The sequence below is a fragment of the Pseudonaja textilis genome, chromosome 1 (genome assembly GCF_049901715.1).
Source record: "Pseudonaja textilis isolate UNSWEBS1 chromosome 1, rPseTex1.2, whole genome shotgun sequence".
Lineage (NCBI taxonomy): Eukaryota > Metazoa > Chordata > Lepidosauria > Squamata > Elapidae > Pseudonaja > Pseudonaja textilis.
In genome coordinates, this window is record NC_141990.1 from 48070043 (window position 1) to 48090122 (window position 20080).

The following is a 20080-nucleotide window of genomic DNA, read 5'->3' on the forward strand; positions in this document are numbered from 1 at the left end:
TTATCCCTCTGCATTTGCACAGCTTAAAATCCACCTCTGTGAAGAAGACAGAAAAACAACAACAGTGGATTAATTCCAGTGCCTGTCAAAATAGCTAATATGAGAAGCCAACGAAATCAGAGCTGGGTAGGGCTTTCCAGAGACTGTTATCTATTCTTTTGCTAGAACCCACTCTCAGCATTAGAAAATGGAAGTTCCAGTCAGTTATCTTGTTATATTATTTTACAATTAATGAAGCCATATCTGATCTGAATCTTTAACATGTTACACCAGTTTCTCACTCTGTCTTTGCTCTGCCAAAGAACATAGGAAACCTGTTCTGTAATTCTCCACTTCTTTTTGCTATGAGTGCTTTTCAATAAAATATATAAATAAATAAAGTAAATAAAATATCTACTGATTTCCTTTACAACATCCCTGATTTAAATTACTATTTTTACATCATTCAATTACTATTTTTACCTGTCAATTTTCTTTATCCCATGTTAAGAACAAAGGGGCTATTTGAGGAATGGGCTCCAATTGTGTCAACCCGTCCTATCATATCCAGAAGAGGCATGTCTGGGTCCCATTTATTAAAAAGTATCATCTGGCAAAAGCTAGGTAGACAGCCTTTTCTTTCTAGTGTCCACTTTTTGGATCATTACCCCCATAAAGATTAGATTAGTCCCAGTCCTGGCAGCCTTTTATATACCTTTGAAGATGTCATTATGCTACTGGCCACGGAGGTCAGAATATATGAAAGAGTCTGTGAAAGATGGTTGTACTGAGGGTTTAGATAGTTTTTAATTTAGCTAATATTTGGGGTGGGGGGTTATGGTTAGTTTATTTCTATTTTATATTTTTAATTGCTGTTTACCATACAGAATCATGATGTTGATATGAATGGCCTTATACATTGAAATCAATAAATAAAATAACTCAACCTTCTATATTTTACAGGGCTATTATAAAGGATAAAATTAAAGTTGTTTTAAGATACTGGAGAAAAAGCAGTATATAAATTTCATAAATAAAATTAAAATGGCTTATACGATGGAATAAATTATTTTCTATGGATGGTTCAAATTAGTTTTCCAATACATTGCAGTAACTGAGATTGAATGATCCTTGTCATCTCTTTCAATTACAATTCCATGTTTTTGCCAACTTTGGATACGAATATGAGTTAGATATTATTATTAGATCACAATCTCTAAATTCTATGTTCTAAAATTAATTAACTATTACAATACAGTATTTTTAAAGTGGGTTAACTACTGGGGTCTTAACAGAAGATGTTAAGTTCATTATAAATGTTCTAGCTTGCCCTCTAGTTCATGAACTGAATTATCAATGCTTCTTCTTCTTCTTTATTTCTTTTTAAAATAAAAATAAGTTTCTCCGAAATCCTGATTCTTTAGCCAGCTGCTTAGCCAAATACTTCTCTAGTTGCAGGAATTTAATTGTTCCTCAGAGTCACAAGGTAAAGAAAGTAAAATTGTATCTTTTAACTGAACAACCAGAACAGATAAATAGCATTAAATTTTGCCTCTGTTCTTCTTTGACCCAAATGAGAACTAAAATGATTTCCAAAAACTACATGGATCTAATAAATGTCTAGTGATTAAGTAAGAACAATTTACTTAATATTCTGGATCACCATTTACCACCAAAAACTTTATGGAATTACTTACAGTCCCGGTCTATTAATTGAAGCATACCATTGTCTTTTCAATATATTCACATCAGATTGTGTTTAATCTGTATGTTGAAAGAGTATAATCCACATAACTTTAAGACTTCAGTAAACTTTAGAAGACTTACAAACTTGCACAGAGGGCAGGCACACATTTCCTAGCATGCAAAATATTTCATTAAGAAAATTAAAATGATTTATTCTGCTTCTGCAAGAACGAAGGTGGAGCTAAGCCTATAGAAGGCAGTGAAGCAGATCCATCTGGCCTCTGTAAATCCTTCTTAATCATGTTTTAAATATTTCACATAAAAGATCTTTACTAACTTTTAGTAACAAAGATTCAACTACATAAAGTACAAAAATTCTATTACAACCATTATTACTTATATTAAACAGGCCCATTAGTATAATTTTTTTATTCACCGGAAAAAAAATTGTGCTAGTATATCTTTCCATATAATAAAAAGATTCCAGAATAATCAATTATGGGCTTTCTATTCTCTGCCTCTTTTGTGTATTTGACTGGTGTTCAGAATTATTGTAAATAAAAATATTCAGATCTCCAGGGACAATGCAGAAAAAAAGATTAGTTGAGCAAAACAAAGGAAAAAGTCTTTAAATCCATAATTAAATATCTAAGCTGATTGTTGTCACTTGCACTTTCATTGATTCCAACTGTAAGCAGTGACTCCAGAATATAAAAAGTGGAATGGGATTGATTTTACAATAACATAATAAACTCATTTTTGAGCAACAATGAATTGGTATCACTTTGTCCATTTGATCACAGACCATTTGGGGGGGGGCAGTATATTGAACAAATTAAACCCTATAAATCATTTAATAAATATTGATAATGTCAACATTCACTGCAGTCAGTTAAAATGATGTACAAAAAATGGATGTCTGCATTTGTTATTCAGTATGGTCCTGGCTTTGCCACTTGAACATGAAAGTAATTTCAGATATTACATGCTTTTGAATAAAAATAATACAACAATGTTGTCCAGCAGAATTCAGTGACTTAAGAGTCAGCATCGCTGAATCAGTCATTTAGCTGTTAACTCTCTATTTGTAAATTGATCTACTGTCTACCTTATTTGAGGGCTAAGTAAACTATATGTCTAAATTAAATAATTAAAAATATCTACCACAGCATAAAAGTCTATATCAGTGCCCAATAATAAGCTTTTCTTCTGAAAAACTTTCAGAGCAAGAAAAAGTGCTTAAAACTGTAGCCTTGTTTTAATCTCTATTTTATGAATCTAATAATAGGGAGCACTCTTATTTAGACATACAGTCTTAGAAATAAAAAAAGTAATTTCTTCAACTCAGTTTTGCATGCAGATTTCTTGGATAGGCTTAATATCCAGATGCTAGTATGAACATCACTTTCAAAGACAACTACTTAAAAAAAAGATTTATGTACATTAACCATCTTACTGCTAATTAGATTTATACAAATTTCTTACTGCTCCTGGGAACATCATTTTGTAACATCATTTTGAATAACCATTCAGGAAAAAAACCATATAAGATCAAATTAAGTGCCACAATTCATAGAGTAAATCAATAGTACGGTTGATACTAATATTTAGTAATATGTCTTGAAACAAAAATGTTATTATGCATATCATATGTATTTCATACAAAGCATAATGACACATAAATTTTGCTTCACGCATTCTCAATATACCGTATCTTCAAGATGCAGGGAGGGATTTTTTAATTGGCCATTTTTCATATATGCAACTCCCATCTGAAATTATAAGTGATTTAGTCTAGCAAAAAGCTGAGCCAACTGATATAACACTGTCTCCTCCCTTCGCAACTCTTGTGCTTCACTTGTTTGATCAGAAAAGAAGCACATTTGTCTCCTCTACTAGTGTATTTTTTTCAAAAAGTCTTGGCTTAGCCACATTTTACAAATATTGTATTTTGCAATCTTAGCTATAATGGACTAATTTGTTGAATGTATAAGAATATATATTCATACATTTCAAACATTTTCTTCAGTGGCACTACTATTAACTTATTGCTTATTGCTCGGTCAAATTATTTTCCAAAGCACCAAAAGGTAGGACAAGAAACAATGGTTAAATCTAACCAAGGAGAGAAGCAACTTAGAATTAAGGAGAATTTTCCTAACGGTGAGAGCAAGTAACCAATGGAACAGCTTGCCTTCAGAAGTTGTGGATGCTCCAGTACTAGAGGCTTTCAAAGAGAAATTGGACAACGATTTGTGGTAGAGGGTTTCCTGCTTGAGCAGGAGCGTGGACTAGAAGACCTCCAAGGTCCCTTCCAACTCTGTTATTCTGTTGGTCTGTTATGCTTGTTCTTCACTACTACAAAAATCTTTGCCATGTTCAAAGTATGATCAAACTGTGGAATTACATGAAACAATTGCACCACTATCTCAAAGTCCACTAGGTAACATTGATAATGATTACTTAGTTTTGTTCATGGGTCTAATATTGCTTTGTATAGTTAGCTATAACTAAGGTTCAAGGAAAATATTTTTTTTTTTTAAAAATTGGGCCCTTCGCTTTTGCTATTTTATTATTCATCTCTCTCTATATGAAGTGAAATATCACTCTGCATCATCACAAAATCTCCAGAACCATAAAGCCTACAAACTTGAAATTTGGCACCTATGTTTCTCTTGGCTTCTAGATGCTCACTAAAAAAGGATTTTTTCAAATGACCATCCGAGCATTAGTATTTCATATATTATTATTAACACCGTCTGATTCTAAGGAGTTCTACTCCCCCTCCCCACCTGAAAAGAAAGCTGTTCCAAATGCAAAACAGAAAGGGGAGAGGAGTTTCAGTTTCAGTTTCATAGCACCAAGCAGCTTTAGTACAGAACAGTTGAGCTAAGCCATGCCCAGGCTTCTTGCTCTCTCAGCAAATACTGCTTCAGTTTCCAAACAGCCCTCAACTCTCTCACACTGACCAGACGCTAGCCAGATGAATACCAATGGATGCTGGTAGGCAGAGGTAGATTCCCCCCCACTTATTTTTCTCCCAATCACATAGTTTCATAGTGAAGCATGTGTGTGTGTGTGTACTCTATAAGAAGGTAACTCTTTAATTTTATAGGAAATGAAAACACGAATGAAAATGAATAAATGTGTCTGAGGATAATGTTCAGGAACAAATCTGGGTTGGTCAGAGTTTTCTCTTCTGAGCTTTCGACTTTGGCTAGAGAGAAGAGCTCTGAGATCCCACACAACTCTGAAAGCTCAGAAGACAAAACTTTTGGTCCCGGTGACCAATCCAGATTGGAAATGAATGCAACCTTTTGGAGGGGTTTTAGTTGTCATCTGACATATATTTACATGAAGCAGAGAATTATATCATATGGCTTGCCAATAGAAACATGAATATGTTTTTCACTTGCAAATTCACAAATAGTGGGATAATTGATGTATAACAAGGAAGTGTTATAACACATTCCTAGTTGTCCTCCAATTGTATGCACATAAGAAGACACACAAAATTTGGTTATGGACATGTCCTTTTACTATGGATTATTTTCACAGAAAGTAGTGCTGAAGAGCAGCTATAATGAGAAGAGATAGATCAAGAAAATTGCAATTAGGTGTGTGTGAAAAGTTCCTTAAAAACAACAGGTTAACAGGTTAACATATAAGAGACAATGCATGGTGGGACATATGAACACAACACAAACAAGAATGGATTCTAAACACAGAGATAAATGGAAAAGTATAGTGAATAGTGTTGCTGTAAATTAATTTGGAAATGGCTCCTTTGAAAGTCAAATTATTATTGTGGTTAAAGAAATTGATTTACCACAAGTTCTAGTAGAGCTTTGGGCTCAAGACTAGCTGACCAACAACCCAACGAAGAAGGAAATAGCGAGCTACTTCTGAAAAATTTGCCAAGAAACATCACCAGAATTTAAGATTATTTTGAAGGTATACAAAAAAACCCGTTTCTCTTACTTATTGCTTGGCTTTTAAATATTTACTTCCTTCTGCACTTCGTATAATATGCATGTATGAAGAAAGTTTTAAAAGGCAGAATAATTTCTGACCACCTCAGAAATTAAATAAAGTGAGCATTAATCCTGCCAAAAATGGCATGATTTTCTCATATCCCTGAAAAACATTATATCACAATCAAACATTAAAACCCTCAAAATATTGGAAAAGTATCAATCATTTGAAACTAAATGTACAGATGAATCAGGCACTCTTGTAATTCTTTTTCAAAGATTAAATGCACATGACTTTTTTCAAATGACTTTTGATTAATTCAAACATTACATGTTGAAATATTTGTCCTTTTTGAGATCTACAACTTATTTTTCTGGTGGATATAATTCACAAAGTAAAAGGAGGCGTATAATTAAGAGATAGTTGTTGTCCCTTTGGTTTTTCTTATTATTTTTGGTCTTCAAAAGTCAAATTAAAGTGACATGATGTCATGGAACAAGAAAAACATATGAAAATGCTTGTGGACTGCAAGGATATATCATAGGCCCTTTTCCCTACAATACCTAGTTTTGAAGCCTGATTTGGTATTTATGTAATTGCATCGCTCATTCATCCTCTAAACACATTTTTCTGAATGCCAGATTAAAAAAGCTGAAACTTTTTAAGTTAAGTCATGAATATGAACAACAACAGCCTGCCACTATGTTATATAATTTTATGTGATCTGTTCACTCTTAATTTTTAAATCTAATGTCTGAAGCTTGCTTTATCGTTTAGTTTCTTATATTAGCAGCTTTGAATTCCCACTAGGGGGCAGCTAACCTGAATGGGAAAAGCCATATTTTTTTATTTCATCTATTTTTGGGGGTACAAATTAAATTTCAGTGCAATTTAACTTAAATATTTTATTGATGCCTTTTAACCAGACAGTGCAGATATAGATGAAATACAGTTGTTTATTATGTTAAGAAAATGTCCAATTAACTACCAGAAAATTCAGTAAGCTCTGTGTAAATCTACAGAGGAGATGGTGTCTAAAGTAAGTTTGCTGAATTAATGTTTAATTTCTTTCTTGCATAAAAATTAACTACCCCGCCCCCAACATCCTGCATAATTGTCAGCCACAATAGCTATTTAGAATTTGTAAGGGACACTGCATTGAAATGGCTATTATCTATCTATCTATCTATCTATCTATCTATCTATCTATCTATCTATCTATCTATTTAGCGTTGCCAAACAAAGATTCTATCCATCTATTAAAATAAAGATTCATCCACCTATTAAAATATTGAAGTTTGCAGATAATACAACAGTGATTGGTCTCATTCAAGACAACGACAAATCCGCATACAGACAGGAGGCTATACAACTTGCCTCGTGGTGTAACCGGAACAATCTGGAATTGAACACACTCAAAACTGTAGAAATGGTGGTAAACTTTAGAAGAAACCTTCCCATACTACCACCTCTTACAATACTAGACAACACCGTATCAACAGTAGAGACCTTCAAATTTCTGGGTTCTACTATATCACATGACCTAAAATGGACACCTAACATCAAAAACGTCATCAAAAAAGCACAACAAAGAATGTCCTTCCTGCGCCAACCCAATTTGTCAAATTGCCCAAGGAGCTGCTGATCCAGTTCTATAGAGGAAGGATTGAGTCTGTCATCTGCACCTCTATAACTGTCTGGTTTGGTTCTGCAACCCAGTAGGACAGACATAGACATCAGAGAGTAATTAGGACTGCAGACAAAACTATTACTACCAACCTGCCTTCAATCGAAGACCTGTATACTGCACAAGTCAAAAAGAGGGCTGTGAAAATATTTACAGATCCCTCACATCCCAGACATAAATTATTTCAACTCCTTTCCTCATAATGACGCTATAGAACATTGCACACCAACTAGACACAAGAACAGTTTTTTCCTGAACGCCATCACTATGCTGAACAAATAATTCCTTCAACACTGTTCAACTGTTTACAAATTCTGCACTACTATTTGTTGTGTAGTCGTTGGGATGGCACACGAGGCAGACACGGAGCTGAAGGCTAACACAATTTATTTAAACATAGCAGGTTGACGCGGCTGCCCTGGCTGGGCAGGCAGCCCGGAGAGCGAGAGCTGCCCTGGCTGGGCAGGCAGTCCGGGAGGCGATGGCTGCTTCGGCTGGGCTGGCAGTCCGGGAGACGATGGCTGCCTCGGCTGGGCAGGCAGTCCGGGTGACGTTAGCTGCCCCGGCTGGGCAGACAGTCCGGGAGGCGATGGCTGCCTCGGCTGGGCAGGCAGCCCGGGAGGTGTTAGCCGCCTCGGCTCGGCAGGCAGTCTGGAAGGTCTGTAGCCGCCCCGGCTGGGCGGGCGGTCCAGAGGGCGATAGCTGCCTCGGCTGGGCGGGCAGCCCAGATGGTGAGAACTGCCCCGGCCGGGCGGGCAGCCCGGGGGCGAGAGCTCTTGCGAGCGCTGCCCGTTAGTCCGCGCTCCGCTCGATTCGCTTGGCTGGCTCTGCCCGACAGCCGGCTTTTATAGCCGACTGTCAAACGGAGCCAGCCAATGGGAACGGCTGGAGTTCCCGCTCAAACGGCGGACCTGGTTGGGAAACCCCAACCAGTTCAAAAGACATAACGGAAACTGTCAGGGACACAACACCCCTTCCCCCTTAGCTTGGGACATGGCAGCCCAGGCTGGGGCTGTGGTTGGGCAGGGACACAACACTATTACTGTTAATCTTCTCATCACTCCTTATCACCCCTCCCGCCCATTTGTGGCTGTATGACCATAACTTTGTCCCTTGTATCCTTATGATTTATATTGACTGTTTCTAGTATGATTTGATTGCTTATTGTAGCCTATGACTATCATTAAATGTTGTGCCTGATGATTCTTGACTCTTGATGAATGTATCTTTTCTTTTATGTACACCGAGAGCATATGCACCAACATTCTATTCTATTCTATTCTATTCTATTCTATTCTATTCTATTCTATTCTATTCTATTCTATTCTAGCATGGGAGAAAAAAAATGAGAACATTTCTCTTGGAATCCATTTCTCAAATAAGTTCTCCCCGATCCTCTTTATTCACAGACCTGAAGCAACAGAGGAGTTTCCCAAGTCAAAACTTGTCTCTGCTTCCAATGGACTTGTTTTGCTCTTGGCAATTAACCAACCGAAATGTTATCAGGGAAGAGCCCATCTCATTTATAAGCCCATGTGCCCCCCCACCAGCCTCTACACTAAAATATGCAGGCACTGTGTGCTTTATTACCAGCAAGAGATAAATGGGTGGTTTTCGTTGCTGAAGAATATATAATGGTTAAAAAGTCACTTTTTTCCTCCAGCTCTACATAAATCACACAACTAGTCAATATTTAATAATGCTTGCCTTGGTCTGGAGTCCCTTGATCACCCCTGTCATGTGTAATAGCTCCCTCTCCGATATCTTTGACATAAAAGCCCAGCTTTACTGCAATACTAACATGTAGAAGGTCATTACGGATCGACATTTACCTTAATCTGTGACTGCCAACCATGAACCGATAAATTCCAGCAAATTCCACTGGGAGAAATCAGTAAACTTCTCAGTGGAAAGAACTGAAGGAAAATTCTGCCGAGAACAGAATACATTTTCTACAAGGGCTGATCTGCAAATAGGTTGTGACTTTTGAAAGTTCGCTTGCCACACAGCTTTGCAACATTTAATATAGTTTTGATGGTCTGAGAGGTGGGGTGACAACCAGGAATGACATGACTTAGAAGAGGATTTTTTTTCCAGAGGGGGGAAAAATGCAAAATTAAACACAAAGGGGAATATCATTTCTGAATTATTCACCCTGCTGCCTTGGTGGAAATGACTTAACTGTCACAAGCCCTACCAAAATGTTGGTCCTCTATCCATCCCCTCATCATTCTCTCACCTTATAATCCTACAAGTATTTTACAGAAGAACCATCAAACCTATCACCTTATAAAAGACAGGAAGAATATTATTTTTCCAAAACAAGATCCCTCTCCTGAAAAACAGATTTATTTTCATGAAATCAACTTATATTTTTTCCAAATATTATTCACTATTTTTCATTATGGCTGCCATCCCCACTCCCCCAAATTATTATTATTATTTGTTTTGAAGTATTGACAAGGATAAAATATAGCATAGTTTCTGGTGACCACAAGGAAAAAAATCTTAGGGTTAGGGCTGATCTTGGGGTGTGGGGGGAATAAAACAAATGATGGCAACTCTCAATCCAACAAATCGGTCATAAAATAATTATTCCTCTGAAATTACTCAGTAAAATAATAGTGGCAAAATAAGAAATAGTTTTTGTGGAAGCTGGAACAGATCTACTAAATTCAGATCTCCAATCAGTCTTCCTACATGATATTCAAAGTGGTAAAACTTTGTTACAGAGGTAAAATGAAAATATTTTTTAAACAAAATGACTCACACATTTTAGCCAAATAATTTACCCAAAGTAATCTGAAAGAAAAAAATATATGTGAAAATGCTAGATGTAATATCTTATTGTTAGTATTTTGCTATATAAAAATTAATAAATAATAAAATAAATAATAATAATGACAAAAGATGTTGAGCACCATAAAAAACACCAGTGCAAAAGAATTAATCTAAGCAACAAACTGTAGAGTTAGAAGCAAATTTCCTTTATGGAGAATTAATTTATTCATGGCACTATGCAGGATTAAATAAGAACATATTACTATGATATAATTGTAAGTTGCTCAGAATTGTTAATGGGTCAGGCGGCCTTAAAAATTAAATTAAATAAATAAATATAATCGAGACACAGATATAATTTGAATAGGTCCATTATAGTCAATTTAACCTAGTCGTGTGTATGTTAAGCTCTTTTTTCTATGGATGGATATAATTCAACACAGTAATACATTGATTACTAAACCATTCTACTAGAAAGGTGATTTCTCCCTAGGTAGATTGGTGATGGTATACTTGTAAGTATGAACCAACTTTTGTGAATCATTGCTGAAGACCAAACATCATATTTTCAAGTTCCATCAAAATCAATGTTTTCAGGTTTTTTTTTAACTTTAAACAATTCCGTTGCTTTTGTGTTTCTATGCTATAAATTGAAGCAATATCAGATTCATGTCTTAATAAAACGTATATTCTGTAAACATCTTAAGGAGCAACTAAAACTTCAGCTCTCCAGTAATGTATCAAAATGGAAATACCTTTGTCAGTGTAAAAGATTCCAGTGAAAAGTACAGTATACGTTATTTGCCCATTGGGTTCATTCAGAGGAAACCATTTCACTTTAACTTCTTTGGTTCCATCATTAATTACAAATAGTTCAATGTTTCCTTCAGGTACATCTTCAGTTGTACGAACTTTTACCTGTAATAAAAGAGAGAAGAAAGAGAATATTATGTTGTAATCTATCAGTGCTGCACCTATCACATATGTTTTCTTCCACTCTCTTTGCTACATCTAATGTAAATTTCTATATCTAAATACATTGCTAAGAAAGATATTACACTTACCTTTGAACACAAACAAACATATTAAAACTATCCAAATAATAAAATTATGTGAGATGGACAGGAAACCTATTACAATATTTTCTTTGTTCATCTGGAGTATGGAAGTGGAATGAATATTAATATCAATTATCATTATTATCACTATTTCCTACTGAACATTTCAAAATACTACCCATCTTCTGAGACAAAAACTGGGAATATTTGTTGTGCAGCTATTTCCATTAGTTTTCAGGCCCATAGCCAGCTACCATTTTTGCAGTTCTGTAGAGTCTTTCCATATAACCATAGAAGAATGCTACCTAAGCAGAGATCCATAAAAATGATTCTGACAAGAAACAGATACTAGACGTCATTTATAAGCATTTTCTGAGATGTCTTTGTTTTGTTCTGCTGACTATTTGCCTTGGTTTAAAGTCCTGGGTCTGCCTTACCTTTGGGTTCCAGTCCAATTCTTCTTGCTAATTCTCCTGGAAACACCTGATTTTCTATATTAATTAAAGCATTCACATGTATACACTGTAACTTCAGAATTACAGTTCCAATAGATCTGGAAGGATGTCCTGTATATTCATTACAGGTTTCTACATCCATCCTCAAATGATTTATTAGGCTGCTTAGGTAAATAACAGGGGCCTCCTAGCTTCATTCATAAAAAAGCAAAACCTTACATTCAAGCACTGGAATGGGGAAGAATAGCTTGTATGATGACCCAGGGCGTGGCACAAAGGCAACACAGTCACATAAGAAAAGTCCCTTTAATAATTCCAACTTTGCCCCCAATGTCTAGTTACCCTTGGCTGGAGAAAAAACTCTCCCAAGAACAGTCTTTAAATGAAGGAAATTCAGTCCAAAAACAAAGTACATATAAACTATAAATAAAAATCCACACAAACCATACTGCAGCAATTAAGTGGACAGGGCAGGATAAGGAATTGCAGAATTCAAAGGCCAACAAAACATACACAGTTGGGAAGAAGCCAGGAACCCAGATAAGCCTTGACCATAAAAGATAACTCACGATTTGCTTCTCATGAGTTGCTGTGCGCAAATTCTCTTTTTAAACACTGTTCCCAGCTGCAGATAATGAAGGGCATCAGGGTCCTTTCCTCCCCTGTAAGCCATGCAACTCATGTTGCTTCCTTCTCCGTTCCTCCCTGTGTGCCCTAGGATGAAGAAGGGGTAGGCCTGGATCTTCCTCTGAATTCCCTCTGCCTTGCTCTACCTCTGTCTTGCTCTACCTCTTCCCTGCTCTGCCCAGCTGGACTTTACCTTTCCCCAGTTTCTTCCACAGCAACTGGAGCCACACTTCCACTCCCTGTCAGTTGCTTGGCCTCTCCCTCAGAATCAGATTCCAACAGGGGCATGACAGCTTGTTTCTCAGCTTTTCCTGGTTGCTTTGTGGAAGATAAGGTCCAGTATTCTCCACACCATTAGCACAGATTTGTGCAACTTGCACATGTAGGAATGATCTGATAACTTAGGCTATTGGTAAGAACAGAGTAGAAGGGAATCATAGGGCTGGATGGGACCTTGAAGGTCTTCTAATCCAATCTTCTGTCCAAGTCAAGAGATCTTAAAGCATCCTGGACAAATGGTTGTTAAATCTTTTCTTGAAAACCTCCAGTGATGGAACAGCCACAACTCCAGGAGGCAAGCCATTCCACTGATTAATTATTCTCACTGTTAGTAAATTTCTTTTTAATTCCAGATTGGATCTCTCTTTAATGAGCTTCCACCCATTGCTTCTTGTTTGGCCCTCAGGTACTTTAGAGAATAAGTTGACCCTCTCTTCTCAATGACATTCTGTCAAGTACTAGAAGACAGCTATTGGCCTAATTCCCAAAGACATTCATTGTACAGTGTAGCCTCCAAACCCTTTATCATTTTGTTACTCTTCTCTGCACTCTTTCTAGGACTTCAGCATCTTTATTTTATCATGGCGACCAGAACTGGACAGACTTATTCCAAGTATGGCCTCACCAGTGCAGTATAGAGTGGTACCATTACTTCTTGTGATCTTGATGCTATCTCTCTGTTGATGCAGCCTACAACTGCATTTACTTTTTTTGACAGCTACCACATACTGCTGGTTCATATTTAAGTGGTTGTCTACTACGACTACTTGATCCTTCGCACAGTTGCTGCTGTTAAGCCAGGTACCAACAATTTTATACCTGTACGTTTGGTTTTTCTTGCCTAAATGTAAAATCTTATTTTTGTCACCACTGAATTTTATTTTGTTAGATAGGGCCCAGTGTTCAAGTCTGTCAAAATCCTTTTGGATCTTGAACTATGTTCTGAGGTGTTGGCTATTCCTGCCAGCTTGGTGTCATCTGCAAATATGTATGAGTTCCTCTTCTATTACCTCATCTAGATCATTTATGAAAATATTGAAGACTACTGGCCCTAAAACAGAGCCTTGGAGTACCCCACTATTTACTTCTCTCCATGTAGATGCAGTTCCATTAAGAACTACACATTGTGTATGGTTTGTCAGCCAGTTGCAAATTAATCCAGTGGGTGATACTGTCTGACATTTTTCTAACTTAATCTTTCTGAGCAGGACTAGAATGAATTGACAGCAATTTACTAGTTTATCCTACTAATTGCTAGATATCATTTATAACCATTGCTACATTTTCCTCCCACTAATTCACTAATAGAGGGGTGAAAATTTTCATCATCCCTATTATTAATATCTCCTATACCAAGCAGGTGCTTGGATCAGATTATCTTTACAGTCCTTTTTATGAGTACGCTTTCCATGATTGCGGGATGGTGGTGACTCACAAAAATGGAAAACATATGCACTAAAAAAACAAGTCATATGGAAAAAAACCAATTGCTACTTGCATTCCTGGCATGGCTAGGGGGAGGAAAGAAGCAGAGGAAACCATCAATTGGGGGTCATGAAATCTCCACCCAGACAGAACATCTGATCAGTATCAGTGATAAGGCATGACACCCAGACTATGTGTTCTTAAACTGACTTTATTTACAGCAATGGAAGAGTTTAAGGCTGCTGTATGGAACTGTGCAAGGAGAACAAGATTTAGAATGTCATACTGTATATAAATAAACAATTTTTTAAAAAGTTTTCTGAATTCCTAAACAAGGAAATTCCAGTAGAATGAATGGAATTAAAAATAAAAGTGGTGGAATTATTTTGGATGAAACTGAAATAAGAGAAAGATGGAAAGAACATTTGAAATTTGTATTGGAATAACAATAATATGCTGAAGAGTATAATTATATAATTGAAACAAAAACAATAAATGTTAGTCTCTACGAAAAAATAATGACATGTAAATCATAAACACTGTGGAAATGTTGAAAAATGATACTATTACAGATGTTGGCAGGATTGCTTGAAAAAAAAGTAAAAATATGGCTGTGGTTTGCTTGTATAGTGGCTGTGTGACATGTTTAACATATTCATGAAGGCAGCATCTGTGCCTAGGATTGGAAGAATGCCATTATTGTTTTTCCATAGAAAGGGAAATGTCTTAAGAGTGGATGCAAGAGCTACAGAGTTTATAAATATGGTAGAATTCTGATTCCAAAAAATGTTGATGACCAACATTTGTGAAGTTTAAGGCAGCTTTACAAAGGATTCTGGTTCTGTAGGTGATCATTGCGATGGAAAGTTTATTGCACAATGCACATATTATGATTTAAGTAAATGATATGCAAAGAAAATTTTGCACAAATATAAATATAAACTGGAAGTTTGGTTGCAACAAACCAAATAGTATATTATGGAATTGAAGTGAACATGAGAATAAGTGAAATTATTAAGAAATGTGTAACTATTAAGGAGACTAGAATATGTATTTATTTATTAATGTATTTATTAAAATAAAAGTGCAAGAGATGCTTCTGGTGACATCAGGGATGTATTGGTTGAAGACAGAACTGTATCTTTACTTCCTAATGTAGATGTGTTATTAAGAACCCATTATAGTAAATTTTAATTTGATGTATAATCCTGAAAATGTATATATAAAAGACCAAACTTGTTATGAATGATAAAGAAAACAGAGTAAATTATTGTAAGTTATATGTAAATGATGAAAAATTAGAGCAGGTATATGAAGTTGTGTTTTTTTGTAATGCGTTTACTTGATGGAAAAATGGATGAAGAAAATTTCAAAATACTGAGTGCAAAAGCTTATAAAAAGCAACAGGTAATATTTGGCCTGTTACTGTGAATGAATATTTGTTGAAAGAAGCAAAAATGGTGTAAGAGAATACTTTTGCCCATCTCATTATGTAGAAGTTGGTTATATCTAGAAAAACATATGAATAATTTGAATGTTCTCTCTCTCTCTCCAATAGAAGAAAGAAGAAAGTGTTAGTTAAATGGAACTGATAAAAGTTTCAGATATTCATATATATGGAGGCTTCTTTGGCACTGCAATGATAGTAGACCATTTGAAGCAGGAAGGAACATAGCAAATCTCTAGTGATCTATTGAGATTCGGGTGAAGATGGGAGACCAATTGGTCAGCACAGACTGTTAAATTTTTTGAAAATTAATGTCTAACAGTGAGGCAAGGGCTAGCAAACCCTAGTTTAATCTTTTTAAAAGAAAAACAGAATTGGAAAGGACCTTGGGGGTCTTGTAGTCCAGCCCCCCGCCTAGGCAAATGATTGTCCAATCTCTTCTTTAAAACCTCCAATGTTGAAGCAGCCATGACTTCTAAAGGCAAGGCAAATCAATTATTAATTGTTCTAACTGTCAGGAAATTTCTCCTTAATTCTAGATTGGTTCTCTCCTTGATTACTTTCCATCCATTGCTTCTTGGAAAATAGGGTGACACCCTCTTTTATAGAAGCCCCTTAGACATTGGAACACTGCTATTATGTCAACTCTGGTTCTTCTTTTCACTACACTTTTTTTTTCATTAAACTAGACAAAACCAGTATCTACAACTGTTCTTCATATGTTTTAGCCTCCAGTTCCCTAATTATTTTTGCTGCTCTTCTCTGCACTCTTTCCAGAGTCTCAACATCTTTTTTATATCATGATGACCAAAACTGGATGCAATATCCTTACCAAGGCATTATAAAGTGGTACTAACACTTCACTTGATCTTGATTCTATTCTTCTGTTAATGTAGTGTAGAACTATGTTGGCTTTTGGCTCATATTTACATGATTGTCCATTAGGATTCCAAGATCCCACTTGCAATTATTATTATGAACTAGGTACCACCTATATTATATCTGTGCATTTGGTTTCTCTTGCTAAATGTAGAATCTGACTTTTTTCACCATTGAATTTTATTTTGTTAAATAGCGCCTAATGTTCAATTCTGTCAGGATCTTTCTGTATCTTGAGCCATTATTCTGGAATGTTGGCTATTTCAGCCAGCTTGAAGTCATCTGTAAATTTCATGAGTTCCCCTTCTATCTCCTCATCTAAATCATTGATGAAGATATTGAACAGTACTGGGCCTAAGACAGAGCCTTGGGGTACCCTACTGCATACTTCACTCCATGTAGAAGGAATTTATGTATTTATTCCATATTTTTACTATTTATACTTGAATTTATACTTTACACCTTGAACATTCTGTTTGAATCCAACCAAAGATATGTAATCCTTTTGATATTCCTGCTCCATCACTACTGGTAACCCCATTGTAGAGTTATAGAAACCAGTCTGTAATCCAATCGTGCTAGTTCAATAACAATAACATTCAATAAGATGTGTTAATGTCTAAAGTTTATTCCTAGGTTTATTGTTTGAATATATAATCTCTATTATTTGTTTTTGCCACTTATTTAATACCTTATCTTCAATTTTCTCTGAAATAATTTGGAATAAAAAATTAATCCTTGGTAAAACATTCATTTTTATTGCTAATATTCTACCTTACCAGAACAAGTTTAATTTTTTTTCAATCTTATAATATCTTCCATTAAGTCTCCAAGTTACCTTTTAAGCAAGTCTTTATTGTTTTTCATTAAGTACAGTTTTAGGTATTTAACTGGTTTAATAGTGATATTAAATTCTGTTATTTGGTGCAGATATTGCTTTTCTTCTTCAGATAAATTCTGTTTTGCTTTTATTTTCTCCATGTTTACCTCAATAGTGTTCAAAATATATTTGACATTATTTCTCATATCATTACATTATATCTCTCATTTATATTTCAGACAAATCCTCTAGTCAGGATGTATTACATTAGTTAAAAAGAAGTAATATCAATTATTTCCATAAATAGTCTATTGAAACGTGCTCAGATTTTAAAGTAATATTCTGTTTAAATACAAGTTAATATTCTTAATTATAAATTTCTTAGCTTTTCACTAAATATGAAATCACATGCCACTTCTTTGGAAAAAAATTAAAATATTATGCAAGAGCAATTCTCAAATCTAGGAATACAAATCTTTACTCCTGGCACATTAAATAAAAGATCTGTAATAAAAATACCCAGAAGCAGAATATCACTTTACTGTTGAGAGATGCCCTTGTTTCTATTAAAAAGGAATCAGAGAGTTAAGTTATAAATGGTAAAGACAAAGAGAAATACTTTATAAAATCAAATGTGCTTCTGGTACTTTAATATCCTGGTAGTACTGTAGTTAGGTCTGTGTTTCTTAAATAGAAATATATTTCAGTTTTTGTGACTAGGAAGTGTCACTGGTCAGAAAAATAGAGTGGGGCTGTTTTTTGTTTTGTTTGAGAAAGTAATACAGATAATCACTGAGCAGTTAAGTGACAGTTAAGGTACAGTATTTGTCCTTATTCAGAGAAGCTGATTGGTTGACTCTGGAGTCACTACCTCCCTCTTGGCCTCGATTCCGAGATCTATCTACCAATCTGCACAGAACTAGCACAATCAATCATAATGCATAACTTTAAAGAATGAGTTTTTATGCTTCAGTACATTGATTCAGGCTGATAGTAATAATTAGGTAAACTGCAATTTTCTATTATGAAGAGGAGGACCTGTATACTGAAAGCACTGTATTATCAGAAGAGATATTGCAAGCAGCAAATAAACTACATCAATGTAACAAGGGAAGTGATCTTAGAAATAATGATGTACCCAGGATGGGATAACTTAAAACAGATCAAGAAAACATTTTAAGGGCGTGGTTCTACAGCACAGTTATTGCTGTGCAATTTTCATGCACTATGTATAGGCTTATGCAGTAAGAAATATATGAAAGGCAAACAGCAACAATTTAACAAGGATTGTGGATTGTTTCTTAAATGCCTCAATAATTCAGAGAGAGAGGGGGAGAGGGAGAAAGAGAGAAGAAAGAGTAAAAAAGTTGGCAAAAAGCCACTTGTGCTTTTAAGAGTAAATATTCATCAGTCCCATTCAAGCTCTACAATGTTCATGTCCGCAATTCTGCTTTACAAACGGATGATATTACTAGCATTTTAAAGTAATGAATTTTGTGAAGAAAATGGAAAACTCTAGATAAAATAAAAAATAAATAAATTGTGATATCCTTTCCTGGGGCAATCTTCACACAGTGAAGGTGTTATTACAAACTGAGAGATTTGTTAAGTAAAATTTTGCCAGAAGTGCTAGAATATGTACTCCTGACTTTCCCCTCTGTTTTGAGTAAGATGAGGAAAATGGGGGGTTTTATGTCACAGATTTTACTGGGGAGGGGTAAATTCAGCTTCACAAAGGCACAGAATATGTTATTTTTGACACAACAAGATATAGTACTTGAACTGTTTTTTAATCATGGGAAATATAATAAAGAAACTTATACTGTACATTACAATCGTATTTTACACTGTTAAAGTATGTATTACAAGAGCGTAACATCGCAAAACTGTAAAATGGTTAAGATTAAAGAATAATATAAATATCATTTAAATTATAAAATGTTTGCTTTCAATGTGAAGAAAAACTCATATTAAAATTCTCATGCCTCATTTGCTGCTTTACTGCATTGTTAAGTATTTAATTTTAAACTCAGATTCATAGCTTTTTAAAGCAAGGTAGCACTTTGGACAACATCTTTCAAGGTGTCATGTATAATTTGTTTGATCTTCTATGAATGTTTCACATAGCACTTTTCAGGCAAAGAAGAGCTAGCAAGTTTTTCCTCATCCTGGAATAGTAATTCTTTAATTGTGTCCTTATAAATCAGATTGAACCAAGCTGTGCCTTTTAAATGTATCAACTTCCCTTAATTTCAATTATACACACTTTTCTCTCATTTGTCCCCTCCCCACAGTCTCTGTCTTTACTGTATCTATATGATATTTTGAAAAAGTGCTTAGTAGTAAGCTATTTGAATCCATTGCAGCTTTTAATGGCATTTTTGTAAAATGTCAGATGGGTTAATACTGACCAGCGAGAATCGACACCATTTACTCTGATATTCAATATCAAATGACATTTATTGCATTCTCAGAACGTAAATGGAAGAACTCACCAGTGGGCCCAAAGCACAGCCATTTGCTGTGCATGCTTGAACTCTGAAGGCATGGAGACTCCAAGGAGAAAGGCCAGAAATATAATAGGTCAGTTTTGAGGAATTCTGCACCAGAGTGCCATTCATGTACAATCCATAGCTGGTAATAAATCCTATTTTAAAAACAATAGCAATAAAAGAGAAACATATAGAGTAACTGTTAACTCACCATAAAAGGAGATTCTAAAGGTTACAATTACCTGGGAGTAGGTCACATTGAACTCAGTGAAGCCTACTTCAGAATATCCATTTATAGGTAGTACTCAACTTACAACCATTCATTTAGTGACTATTCAAAGTTACAATGGTACCGAAAAAGGTAACTTACAACTAGCCCTCAGTCTTACAACTGTCACAGCCTCCTCATGGCCATGTGATCAAAATTCAGGTACTTGGTAACCTCTATGTATTTTCAATGGTTGCAGGTTCCCAGGGTCATGTGATTGCC

General features: G+C 35.3%; 1 protein-coding gene across 1 annotated transcript in view; it reads right to left on the reverse strand.

Moving 5' to 3' along the window:
• USH2A (usherin) overlaps window positions 1-20080 on the reverse strand; it is a 485796-nt gene that overhangs the window by 206976 nt on the left and 258740 nt on the right. Inside the window, exons 36-37 of the mRNA XM_087933437.1 lie at window positions 19594-19745; window positions 10864-11026 (exon numbers count right to left, since the gene is read on the reverse strand). Of these exons, the coding sequence (XP_087789563.1) occupies window positions 10864-11026; window positions 19594-19745 (315 nt within the window). The remainder of the gene's footprint in view (window positions 1-10863; window positions 11027-19593; window positions 19746-20080) is intronic.